The sequence below is a fragment of the Podarcis raffonei genome, chromosome 1 (assembly GCF_027172205.1).
Source record: "Podarcis raffonei isolate rPodRaf1 chromosome 1, rPodRaf1.pri, whole genome shotgun sequence".
Lineage (NCBI taxonomy): Eukaryota > Metazoa > Chordata > Lepidosauria > Squamata > Lacertidae > Podarcis > Podarcis raffonei.
In genome coordinates this window covers 103,725,899-103,739,589 of record NC_070602.1, presented here as the reverse complement: position 1 = coordinate 103,739,589, position 13,691 = coordinate 103,725,899, and the positions used below count along the sequence as shown (strand labels likewise).

At 43.6% G+C, this 13,691-nt stretch overlaps 2 protein-coding genes across 9 annotated transcripts in view; one reads left to right on the top strand and one right to left on the bottom strand.

The window, feature by feature from the left end:
• Positions 1–10,701, top strand: part of PRPF40A (pre-mRNA processing factor 40 homolog A) — a 66,856-nt gene extending 56,155 nt beyond the window's left edge. The window contains exons 27-28 of the transcript XR_008332577.1: positions 6,753–6,844; positions 10,101–10,701. The gene's annotated coding sequence lies outside the window, so the exon portion shown is untranslated. The remainder of the gene's footprint in view (positions 1–6,752; positions 6,845–10,100) is intronic.
• FMNL2 (formin like 2) overlaps positions 1–13,691 on the bottom strand; it is a 188,754-nt gene that overhangs the window by 21,492 nt on the left and 153,571 nt on the right. For all 8 annotated transcript variants that reach the window (XM_053407094.1, XM_053407078.1, XM_053407047.1 and 5 more), the window contains exons 11-15: positions 10,794–10,904; positions 7,071–7,220; positions 3,850–3,951; positions 2,957–3,272; positions 1,630–1,824 (exon numbers count right to left, since the gene is read on the bottom strand). In XM_053407094.1, the coding sequence (XP_053263069.1) occupies positions 1,630–1,824; positions 2,957–3,272; positions 3,850–3,951; positions 7,071–7,220; positions 10,794–10,904 (874 nt within the window). The remainder of the gene's footprint in view (positions 1–1,629; positions 1,825–2,956; positions 3,273–3,849; positions 3,952–7,070; positions 7,221–10,793; positions 10,905–13,691) is intronic.

Here is a 13,691-nt window from a genome sequence, read left to right as displayed (position 1 = left end):
CCTCCGGAACAAATTAAGTACTTAACCCGAGGTACCACTGTATATGGAGCATTTGTTTCCTGATGCACCAATATGTTTCCCAAAAGGAGCAGAGATGGCCACCAACTTGGGTGTCTTTGAAATAGGATTAGAGAAATTCAGGGAGGCTAAGGCTGTCAGTGGCTACTAATCCTGATGGACTATGTTCTATCTCCACTGTGGGAGGCAGTATGCTTCTGAATACCAGTTGCTGGAAACCACGGGAGAGAGTTCTGTGGCATTCAGGTCCTGTTTGTGTGCTTCAAACAGGCATCTGGTTGGCCACTGTGAGAACAGGATGCTGGACTAGATGGGCCATTGGCATGATCCAGCCAGGCTGTTTTTATTTTATTTTGTTAGCTTTCCTCCCGCAACATATTCCCTTCATATACAGGCAGGAGATCAAAATCCAGCTATTAATTTCAGTTCCCAGTGGCTGTCATTTTCAATAAGACATCAAAAATGACTCTAGATTCAGCCTCAGGACCAAACCCAGAACTGTGGTGTTAAGTCTTCCAACTATGTTGAGGGTCTTTCTTCATTAATGAAGTTTTGTCCAGGGATGTTAATGGGCCGGCCTGATTCACGATTTTTTTATTCTTCCAAATTGTGCTCAAGTCAACAGAAACTGTATTAATTGCAGTGAGGCAATAGATAGAGTATTAGCAGGCTGAATGAACATCAGATTTGCAAAGAGGGTTGTGACTAATGACAAAACCAAGCCAAGGGTTGTAAATTGAAGGGGGGAGGGGAGAGAAGAATAGGCTGGAGCTACACAGCCAGTGCAATGCTACTGAAGAAAAAGAAATTGAATCTCTCATCTTCCAAGTTCACCTCTACTATCAGAGGATGAGCAACTGTTGATGTTGGACTCAATGCAGGAAGAGGAAGGTGGGGCGGGGGGAACACACATTCACTTGAGTGCTTTAGCCTTGGCTACTTCAAGCTATTGTTGTTCCAAATAAATGTCTCAATGGCACAGAGGCATCCAAATTCTGCCTGTTTTTAAGGGATATCAGAGAAGGTTTAAACCCACTCATGCTTTTCTAAGAGATGCCTGCCTCCTATCTTCAGAAGCCCAAATTTGGAGATTTGGATTCAGTGTTTGAGGCGAGGCATCTAACACTTTTCCACCACCAGTGAGATAACATGAAGGGATTGTAGCAACTGTATAAAGCCTCCGTTTCATAAAATCAAAGCATTTTTCTGCTAGCTACTCATAATCTGCAGAATGGTGAGGGAGGGGTGGGAATCTCTTAAGTGTTCAACCTTTGTATTGGCTCCATCAGGTGCTCACCATCTCTCCTTTGAGAAGATGCAGCAAAACAACACACAATTTTTAGTTTGAAAAAATTTGCCTCTCTACAAACCTCCACTGAGAATAGGCCATCACCTTACCCCTTGTCATTTCTTTAGAAAGTTATTTTGCTTTTAATTCACTGCTGCAGCTAAGGTTTTGCAGCACTGGGACACCTTGATTCATTAAGCAATGAAGACTTTGGAGCACTTTTTCATAACATCCATCCTGACTCATTCCTCTTTGACTAAGGACATTTTTTGTATTGTGCATAGGACTTCCATAGCACGCCAGCAACACTGGCTGCTTCTTACCTGCTAATCCTGAGTTGAAAACGACTGTAGGGGAGGCTGTTCCTGGAAGAGGAGGTGCTGATGGTGGGGGTGGGGGTGGGACTGGAGGGGCCAGTCCTGGTTCTGCAGCTGGGCCAGGAAGAGGAGGTGGGGGAGGAGGGGGAGGAGGCGGGGGAGGGGGAGGAGGCATCGGTGGTGTCACAGGACCATTTTGAACTGAGACATGAAAAAGACAAAACAGCATTTTAAAGCATTCAACCAAACTATGTCCGCCTCCCTCCCACACCTCGAGGGAGTTCTCTCAACTACAGGCAATCCACATGGTGAACTTTGCTATACATTGTGCCTGCAGAGTAGAGAAGCTGCCAAATAGATGTTATTTTGCAGACCATTGCAAATCATGCAATGTGTAGAATGGACCTCAAACACAAGATGGCGTTCAGCAAAAGTGAAGAGGAAGAGAATAGGATTAGATAAACTCCTCAGGGTAGAGCAATCACTCCCTTTTCATGCTTATGTTACTCTGCATTGTGTCATATACCTAATACTACTACTAGTAGTAGTAGTAGTAGTAGTGATAACTACTTATAATAATAACAATTACTGCCACTGCTTATTATTATTATTATTATGAAGTTCACTAACTTGTCATGATGATGAAGACATAGGTGTAATCCAGAGCCAGTTTGGCACACTTCATCAACAGGCTAATCATAAAGTTATTTATTTGGAAGTAGAACATATTGATTTTGAGGGAATTAAAGGTAAAGGTAAAGGGACCCCTGACCATTAGGTCCAGTCGTGACCGACTCTGGGGTTGCGGCACTCATCTCGCTTTATTGGCCGAGGGAGCCGGCGTACAGCTTCCGGGTCATGTGGCCAGCATGACTAAGCCACTTCTGGCGAACCAGAGTAGTGCATGGAAACGCCGTTTACCTTCCCGCTGGAGCGGTACCTATTTATCTACTTGCACTTTGACGTGCTTTCGAATTGCTAGGTTGGCAGGAGCAGGGATCGAGTAATGGGAGCTCACCCCGTCGTGGGGATTCGAACCGCTGACCTTCTGATCAGCAAGTCCTAGGCTCTGTGGTTTAACCCACAGCGCCACCTGCGTCCTTTCCCTTCGAGGGAATTAATTTCTAATTAAATATTTTTAAGGTAAGATGCCTAGATAGCCAGTGAACACTTAAGCGCCACTTGATTCACTGCATCCAGCTTTCTCTGGATTGGGTCCCAGCCTCTTTCATGTGTGGTCATCACAAAGTATGGCCTGATGTATTGAAGGGGATAGGCTAACCCCCACTACCTTAAGTTGAGCAAATCTTATTTCTTCTGCAACATTTCTCACCTGCTTCCGATTCTGATTCTGACAATGGCAAGGGTGGTGGTGGAGGGGGCAACAGAACCGAAGGTGCAGAGCCGGAAGCTGATCCTCCACAAGTGCCTGTGGCAGCTTCTGCCCCTGAGGGCAATGTCCCAGAAGCCACCCCAACAGGAAGAATGTTGATATCACCATCTCCTTTCTTCTGAATTTTAATGGACCCTTGCTTCTCCAGTTCATGGATCTTCTTCTCCAGCGTTGACTGTCGTTGAATAGCTTCCTCTTTCTCTTTGACCATTTTCCTCAGCGTGTGAACCTGTGTGTTCGCATCCTTGTATATTTCCTGCAGAAAGAGCCCACAGGTAAAGAATCAACATGTGTTTGACATGCAGAATCATCTCAAAACTGAAGGAGCAACATAACATGGGATTCCCAGCTCAGTCATTGTCAGGCAATGTTTGATGGTGGCGGCAAATGCACTTCTCACTTTATCTTCATCCAAGCTGCATTTTCCTTTAATAAGTTGGATAAGGAACCTCAATCATGGCCACAAACTGGCAGTATCAGAAAGGTTTAAATTATTTCCTAGGGTAATGAAGACTCTATGATATGTACTATGGCACACCCAATCCAATAAGCCAATAAGATCCTATTGTGTTCTGGGTTAGATTGCCTGACTTCTGGTGGAAGATACTAGTGACAGAATATCGGCTGGTTTCCTGTCCTCCCATTCCATGGCTAAGAGACTCACAGAAAGGAACCAAGTGTAATAAACCTTCATCGATCTAACGTGCCCACAAACTTCGGGATTAAATCACTTCTGCAGACTGCAAGTAAACTGAACTGTAGCCAACTGTGGTGGCAACAGTGAATCTAGCAGTTTCCATGTTTTTAGAGTCTAATATACTCGGTACACTTACTCGAACGACATCCAGTTCTTTGTTCCTCTGCATGAGTTGTTTTTCCAGTTCCACAATCTTTGCCATAGCTTCATTTTCTGTATCTTGCAGTTTTTCTGATAACTAGACACAAAAGGGGTGGGGAAGAGGAGTTTTAATTGGCAAAAAGGCTTATTCATTCACAGTGGTGACTGCATGCCACTGTGCATTATGCATTATGTATATCATAAACATCGTATCATTCAGTTATTCATGCTGTAAAATGTCTAAGAACAGGCCCCTTGCCATAGCTATAGGAACCATACATAATCTTTACAATCATAGGGTCTATTTGTGATGGATCAATAGGTTTGGTGTTGAATTTACATCGTCAAAGGCTGTGGGAGTCGCCCATGTAACTGTGTGTGTGTGTGTGTGTGTGTGTGTGTGAGAGAGAGAGAGAGAGAGAGAGAGAGAGAGAGAGAGAGATGTCAAAGTTTCATTTGGGTAGTAATGGTTTACTCAAAGAACCAACTTCCATTTACTTTTCTCGAGGCTGTGAACAACATAGTTACATTTTATGAAACTAATGAAATCTTGAGATATATAGTGATGGGAGGCTAAATGCAAACACTAGAATTGACGGCAGTTTGTTCTGATTTAGCACCAATGAACACTCACACCTCCTTCTGTGGGCGCCCTTTGCGGCACGCAGCACCCCCAGGCCACATGGGACTCACCAGCTGGTTGGGCTGGTTGAAGTTCCTGCCAAACCCTGGTTTCAACTGTCCAATCGGCGGCTTGTGGGGGCGGGACAAGCCAAGCGGACGATGTATGGGCAGGCTTCCCTCTGGTTCGCTTGAGTTGTATTACGCGGTGGGAAAAATTAACAGGGCCATCCGCTTGGCAAGTTGTGAAGCATTTGGACATTAAAACCAACAGATTGGAACTTTTCAGATCCGACAGAATGCACCTCACCACCTCGGGAAATGAACACTGGCTGGATGAAATCAGGCATGGCCTAAAGGAATGGTTGTCAGATTGCTAATGGGTTTTCAGGTGTACGTAGTCTTGGCGGCGAGATAGCAAGTTTGCGGTCTCGGGTGGCGGTTTTAGACCTTGGGCCGAACCCTTTAGTCTATCTTCCCTAAATGGGGGAGGGAGGGTGTGAAGTGGTGACACACACATACACACACCTGCGGCAGCGATTCCAGGGTTCCCCGGCCATACACTGAAAGGTTGTCAGTGAACTCCCCTGTGTTGCGTGGAAATGGGGAGGGGGGCTGCCTGCGTACACAAGCATCTTGCAGTGCACCCTCCCCAGATCCATTTAACCCTGAGGAGCCCCAGTTCCCTGGCTGGGGGGCTGGGAGGGATACACGCCCAATGCCTAAGCCAAGGTCTTCCTACATCTGAAAGGTTTAATAAAGTTGTGACCAATTTTAATTCCATAGCACGTTGTCATGAGTCATTATTTCTTCTGGTGGTCTCTCAGGAGTCGGGGGGCACGCAAAGTCTGGGCACGCAAAGAGTGAGTTTTCCAGGGGAAAGCAGCATGGCAAAGACAAAACTGCTTGGATCCACGCCTAAAAGCATGGGACAAGCAGGAAACCGCTCGGAGACATACTTTTTTTTGGCATGGGGCAAATACAAGTGATGCCATGTTCAAGTACTTCAGATAGGATCACCTATAACACAGCCTTTTTTTGCCTTTATAACTAGTAACTAGTAATTCTTAAGTAGGGACATCTACTCCTCCACCACCCCATTCCAGCATGATCCCTGCGGCTAATACATTTTTAAATCTGTAAGCTATGCTTTGCGAACACTTACAGTACTGTATATCTTGGAAGCTACAGAGATTTATGCATGCACTTTTATGGTATGAAACACAGATCTGCTTATTTGTGTGTTTTCCCCCCCATGTGTCCATGGAATTTGCAATTTATATGTAAATTAGCACACACACACCCAACCTATAACAAGAGTTCTCGGTCAAGCTGCTCTCCCAAGTGATTCCATCTGGAATCCAGCTGAAATTAAATACTCCAGAGCTGTTTTGAGTCAATAACATGATCAGAGAACAAGAAGGACCACACGCATGCAATATTAATATAGGGAGTTTTCATTCATATGGATATAACACCATTGATCCCTAGCTAGCAGGACCAGAGGTCAGGGATGATGGGAATTGCAGTCTCAAAACATCTGGAGGGCCGAGGTTGAGGAAGCCTGCTGTAACCTTATGAGATTTGGTTCCAGATTTGCTCCTACCAGCTCCAGACCCCCACTCCAGACCCTCTGAAAATCTCTTCTAGGAGGCTGAAGTGTCCTCCAGACTGGGGGAGGGGGCAGAAGCTTCAGGGAAGGATTGGTGCAAAATGGCTTCCTTTCCCCCTTCTGCCATTGGGATCAAGTGTCTTTCACAAACGGAAGCAGCACTTTCAGTTGTGGATGGCTATGTCTGGATGCAGCCCCTGGTTTTTTTAAAAAATGAGTGTTTTCTAATTGTTTTAATTATAAATATTTATTAACCCAGAGAGGGAGATGACAAACACTTAAGAGAGTAATCAGATAATGTTTGGTTCACAAAAAAATCTTAGTAAACCTCTGCAGCAAACATCACTACCTGTTTACTAGGCACTAAAAAGAGCAGGCCTGCTAGATCAGTATCCTGCCCCTAATGGTAATCACTCGGGCACTTCTGGGAAATCCACAAACTGAGCATCATTTATACAGCAGGTAAATATTTTTTCCCACATTTGTGTCAGTTTGGAACAGGGACAAAAAATGAAGTTCAAGACTAAAATCGCAGGGACATTTTTTCAGTCCAGCTCTAAATGAACTTCCAGACAGAAATTGCTCAAACCTCTTGTGCTTTAACAGGAATTTGCCTCCTTTAGTTCCTAGTAATATTAGCGTGTCTGTTTAATGATGTCTTGCAGGCATGCTGTCCATGACATTGCCAAAATAAAAGCAGGCATAGCACTGCAGACTGAACTAAAAATATTAAATCACACGGAAACCAATTATCCAGGTAAACTAGCCTTTCCTCTATATTTTAAGAGTGTGTGTGTTTTCTTCTCAAGGTAGCAATAAAAATAATAGAAGACCAAAAGCTTTACTGGTAGTAATGGATATAAACGAAATAAAGTGCGTTTGTTATCACATTTTGATGCCCAGATAAATAATCGAATGACCAAATAAAAACCAACCTCCAGAAAGACCCCCCAACGTCTACATTTTAAAGCGCCAATACTAACATGAGATATATTTTCTTCCAGTTCTTCTACTCTTTCCAAGGCAGCGTTCTTGGTTTCCGCATCTTCAAGTAAAGCTCCCACATCAAACACGTTGTCCAGGTAAGCTTGAATCTGCACCTGCAGCTTATCGCTTTCTGTGTGTTTCAGTTTCTGGAAGATCAAAATAGGGCAGGGGGCACAGCATCATTTAGCACCGCTAAATACGTCAGGTTTTCCACCAACGTCCCATGTTGCTAAAATGGTTGATTTCATTGTTATTAATAAAAGCAATATATATGCAGGCCTGGGTTCAGGTAAGCCTTAGTTGAAAATAAACTATGGTTTAACGTGAAAGAGCAGCAAATGTAATTTGGCTTGGAATCAAATTGATCCCCTCCCCCTCTTCCTTTTTCTTTTCTCCTTCTGTGATGGAACTCCTATTTGGGGACTTCCCTGGCTTTTTCCTGGCCCATGGAGGACCAGTCTGGATAGTTGGCCTTGGTGAAGACTTGACATTTTCATCCCCCAAAAAGTTTTTGATTTGGGTTCCTACTGAAATGAGGCTGCATTTTAATGTTGTATTTTAATCTTGTTTTTAAGTTGTATTTCAATCAATTGTTTTTATACCGGTGTTAGCCGCCCTGAGCCCGGTCTTGGCTGGGGAGGGCGGGGTATAAATAAAATTTAATAATAATAAGTTAATAAAAATGGGTGCACAGTGCTCCAAAGTCTCTGCTTCACACCTCCACCATTCCTGCTGTTGTCGTGCCAGGGTAAGTAACAAACCATGAACGGAAGCTTGTCATGGTGTGCTCTTTCTCCCTCCTCCAATGCCCATTCATTCTGCTGGATAACAAGGTTAATCATGCACATCTTGTTCAGTTGTGGACTTTAAATGCATAATATTGGCAATGTGATCTACTCCAAATCGCCATCAACCCTCCCCCCTCCCTCAAAAAAGCAATTTGTTTGAGTTACTTTTAACAACATCCATCACATTATTCACCGTGACTTAAAAGGGGCTCTGTGTAAGGAACTTTAAGAGCACTGCTGTTGTGGCATTTCCATACCAGCAAAAGTGTTTTTCTTGTTGAACTGAACTTACCAGCGGGGAGGGGTTGTTAGCCTAAGATTGAATGAAAATAACTCAAAAGGGTTAGCTTGGGATGGTGAGTAAGTGAGTGTTTAAATGCGAAAAATAGTCCCCATGCTGCACTGTACCACCAAGAGAAGCATATTATATGGAACATAAAGTATTGTTGTCAGAATACATGAAAGAAGCTCTTGACTATGTTATACGATGGAACAAAGCCAAAAAGCAGCAAGAACAGCTGAATTCTAAGCAACACAAAAAAAATCTGTCTCCATGTTAAAAGTTCCTAATAATAGAGCACCATGGGAAGAGAGGAATGAAAAACACTTCAAGATGGAGAAATAGGACACAAGAACTTAACTGTAATTGGTACCCACAAATTCATAGCAGGTACGAGAGGAAAAAAGTAATAAAAAGATATTCCTTTTGCTGTATAAGCCCAACCAAAGCCCATTGATTTATATTAAGAGGCCAGTATTATTTTATAATTTATATAACAGCATCAGTGCAAACGTTCAGACAATGTGACTACAATACATCCTAGACTAGACTTCATTCTATAGGAAGCAATTTAACCAACACAGCATTACATATCAGCTACCGCTCTCATATTGGCTTTTCAAACCCAATTATGGACATCCCCATTTCTGAGATGAAAAGGAACTGGCTAGTTATTTTGGGACTCTAAGCTCCAGCTCTAAGCCACATGATGACACTCCCCACACCCGGGTGAGAATTACGTGCAGCACATGGTGAACATCACTGGAAGAACAAACCACGTTTTTGTAGATCACAGTTCAACCTGCCTTTGGGAGGTTGGCTGCAATGAGTAGATTAAGAAAACCCAGGGCTTTTTTTCCCCAGCCAGAGTTCCGGCGCCTCTCAGATGGGCGCCATTGCCATTATGAGAGAACAAGGGAGGTGTTCATGGAGAGTTCCGGCACCTCCTTTTCTAGAAAAATGGCACTGAGAAAACCAATTGTCCTTCTAAACAATTCAGGTGTCCCATTATAAAGTCTATGGATTCTAGGAGGTGGGTCCTAACTCTGTAATGAAGTGCATGCTTTGTATGCACAAGGTCCCAGGTTCAATCCCTGGTGTCTGAAACCCCGAAGTGCCAGTGCTAATCTGTGCAGACAATACTGAGCTAGATGAAAAACTGGGTCTTGATACGCTTCTCTATGGAAGGCAGAGAAAGACACCCACACCTCCACCTGAAATTCCAGGCCAGCAGAGCGACCGGTGAGTCATTGCCAGTTAGTGCAAACAATACAGACCTAGATGGACCAAATAACTGACTTGGTCATATAAGGCAGCTTCCTATGTTAAGCGCTAAAAATGTGTGCAAAACTCAAGGAAGATAAGGGATGCAGGTGCAGAGAGAGGAATGGGTAAAAACATAACGAAGCAGAAATTAGCAATATTATAGTGACACTGGAGTGGGGGGTTTCAAGTGTGCAACTGAAGTTTCTTCTTTCTCTTGACAGCAGTTTCTCACTTACACCCATGTCATCCTTTGCTTCTTCTATCTCCACAATTGTGGTTAACTCACGGCTGCCAAGAAGGCAACCACTGTAGGATTCCCGCAACTGAACCACAGGGATGCAGAAGGAATAGAATCCTCAAAAGTCAGCACAGTTTTGGTCTGAGCCGTGTATGTCCCTCTGCTTCTCAAAAGAATGAGCAGGAGAAAGTGGGGAGCAGGAGAAGTCGGGGGAGCAGAGAGAGCGTTGAGCTGCCGGGACTCCTGAAATGGATCCAGTTGTCTCAGCAGTTAGGTCAGCGCAGTGGAGGTGCATTGTAGCAGGAGCATTCCATTGGCGCAAAGGTCACCGCACCAGAAGTGTGCACAGTATCTGGCTTCATTCAGATTTTCTTGGCATTGCAAGCGGGTGGTCGCTGTGCATAAAATGCAGCGTTAAGAGGTGATTCTACTAACCCCTTCTGACTTCTTCCAGGTTTGTGGCTGGCTTTTACTTGGGGCCGGTTGCAGCCTCAAAAGTTCAGCAAGCAAAAAAAAACAGCAGCACAAGGCACCAGTCGACAGAAGCTTGTGAGAGAATTCGGTCCTTTTTCTGAAGATGGCACGGCTCAGGGCAGTCAAGGAACAAATTGATATAAGGAGCCCGTGACACTGACGTTTGCAGCTGGAGCATGCATTTAGCTCGTTGAGCACTAAAGGCAGAATGGACATTTCTAAGGAAAGACTGGCATGGAAAACATTGGTCAAACGGGGTGGGCAACCTTTTGGGGACTGAGAGCTGCACTCCCTTTGTGGGGAAAGTATAAGATACTGGAAAAGTATAAGACATGGGAAAATATAAGATATACTTCAGAACATCCAGGGGTGACCCCTAAGGGAGGAGGGTAGGTGGGTAAAACTGAGAAACATTCATTTTTCCCCTTGCATGAAGACCTCAAGCAGTGGATCAGGGTGTATTGATGGCGGTTGATTATTCATTGGATTGTCTTTGTGAGAAGCTTTTTATTTTAGTATGGCTAATGTCTGGCAATTGTTGTTGTTGTTGTTTTAAAAAAAGTAAAGTAAAAGCAAAGAACTCCCTATGGCTCTTTTTAACACAGAAAGTAACAATGAATTCTCAGCATAATCATATCCAAGTACAAAACAAGCCAAAGCAGGTGGTACTCACATCTAGGTATTCATCCAGGCCTAGCTTAGTAAATTCATACTGGAGGTGAACTCTGAAATTCATGTCCTCTACTGAGTGAACCACTATGTTGATGAACTGCATACACGCCACCTGTAAAACAAGAACCATCAAAAAATGGAAACTGGTAGTGCTAACCCTTCATTTTGCACAGGGACAAATCATGTGCAGCAATGTTTGCTGCCTTGTATACAACCCGGATGTCTTAAGACCACCTCAAGATTATGCCTGACAATCTGTGGGAGGTGGGGAACGAATTATACTTGACAAAATAGAAATAAAATTTTCTGAGTAAGATGCATGTGTTTTGAAGAAAGGGAGATGTCCTACAACATGTCTACTCAGAAGTAAATCCCACTGACTGAATTCATTGGGCTCACTCACAACAGGAAAAAGAGTATACTGCAAACTTAAGCTCTTCTTTAATGGCGATTCCTCTCACCAATTATTGTGCATGTCGTACTGTATGTATGCAGAACGCAGCACTTTGAACATTTCAAGAGGTCTGGCCTAAAAACATTCAGTGAACTGGGACAGGGATAGGGAGAGTAGCATTAACACAAGCAAATAGCAGAAGACTGAAAAGAAGTCACCCATTAGAAGTCATTTTCCCTGCTTCCTGGATAGATGATAGATGATGATAGATAGATGATAGATGATAGATGATAGATAGATAGATAGATAGATGATAGATGATAGATGATAGATAGATGATAGATAGATAGATAATAGATAGATAGATGATAGATAGATAGATAGATAGATAGATAGATAGATGATAGATAGATCATAGATAGATGATAGATGATAGATAGATAGATAGATAGATGATAGATAGATAGATAGATAGATAGATAGATAGATAGACAGATGATAGAGCGAGCTACAGCAGTGGAAAATATAAGCACTATCTGATCCAAATGTGGTGGAATGATTTCAGACACTAATTCACAAAGGTATGACCAAGTTTTAAAGTTTCCATCATTAATATCTCTACTTCTCTCCCTTCATTCCAGCTACAAATCCAAAATCTGATTGATACAAACCAGCATTGCAAGAACAATTTATTTGGACTGAATAAATGGATGCTCTGACACTCATTTCCACATGAATGAGGCACATATTTAAGGATCATGAGCTATAGTTTACTGAAGCAAAATATCTGGATCATTTTAAAATGGCACTTCACACACTAACAGTGTCTAGGAATGCCTTTTCAATTTTTATTTATTCCAGAAAGCTTTTTTTTGGGGGGGTCCCATTCTTCTGCCCAGGTGTCATGTCAAGTTAAAGGTCAGCAGCTTAGAGTGATCATTCTGTTTACGTCAGGTCTCAGTTGCTCAAGTTTCAAGAAGTGCTGTGGAGCCTTGCTTGACCCTTTTTTACACTGTTACGACAAATATAGCTTCTGTTCTGCTAATAAGCAACCAGCAAATACAAAGAACAGAAATGGTTCCCCCAATGCAGACGGGCTCAGAAACCAGTCATGGAAGGTCACCAGAGACCGGTTCTTTTCCTCCCCAACCTAGTTCCTCTCCCAAACCTCTTGAAACACATGTCCCACAGGTGGTTTCCAGCGACATGCAGATCTTGTTAAACACCAGATGGCAACAGACATAGCTGATCTGTTTGCCCATGTGCCATTAATTCTCAAGTGGCTCCTTCTGCATAATTATTTCATTTTATGTCATTGGGGGAAGGTGGGGGCTTAATGTAAATGACCCAAAACTTTATTCACAATGAACAAAAATTTTGACTCCCAGATGTAACGCAAAAGCAGATCTCAAAAGTGCACTCTAAGGAGAAATGCTTCTTAAAATGCTTCTTGCTATTTTGCAAAAGGCAGATGGTTTATACTGCCCTAAGACAGAGAAGGGTTTAGTAACCAGTTCTGCTTGAAGCACCTACAGTCGAGGTTCAGCTGGGACTAATTTAACTGGTCAGATCTCATTGTCTCCAGCCTTTCACCAATTCCTGAAAAGGGGAGGATGGTGAAGAGCAAGCTTCCTCAACCTTGGCCCTCCAGATGTTTTTGGCCTACAACTCCCATGATCCCTAGCTAGCAGGACCAGTGGTCAGGGATGATGGGAATTGTAGTCTCAAAACGTCTGGAGGGCCGAGGTTGAGGAAGCCTGGTGAAAAGCTTCCCAGAGCAACTGCACTGCATCTCTCTCAAAACCCGTGATCCCTGCCTGCCTATGTATTGCTTTCTATTGTGCTGAATCTTTTACCTTCAGTGCCTATCAGAATGGGATGTTCTTTGATTTGTTTCTCTGGAGTCTCTGCCACACAGTGGTACCAGATGCCCACTGGGATTGGTAGGGTGGGAGACAGGCTGACCAACACCAGGTGGAGCCAGAGACAAAGGCAGATGAAGCCAACTAACTCTAGGTTTGTTTCCATCCTCCTCTGAGTTTCATAAAGGAGTTCAGACAAAGGAGGAAAAAGCTGGCAGCCAGTGTCCCGGACTGGTTGCAAGTAAGGAAGAGGAGGCAGGATGGGGTTGGCAGAGTGTGATCTGAGGCTGTTGGGACGGGGTCCCATTCACTCTAATGGATGAGCCTCCAGTGCTGTGCCCAGGCCCTACCATTGCTTATCTCCTTCCTTTCAAGCCCAATCCTGGAGGAAGACCAGTTCCGATGTTCCCCTCCATCCTCTTCACTGAAACTAACCACTTGTGCTCACTGTCTGAACTTGTGGGCTTTATTCATGACAAAAAGAGCCCTGTGGCTGGTGAGTCAACTAGACGTCGCCACTTTCTCCTCCTTGCAGATGATCAGTCTGTTAGCTGCCCAAATAAGTTAAAAATATTCTACAGTGGGTTTTTTTTAATCTCTTACTTCCCTTTTGCAAGCAGCTTACATGGTTGATTAAGGCACG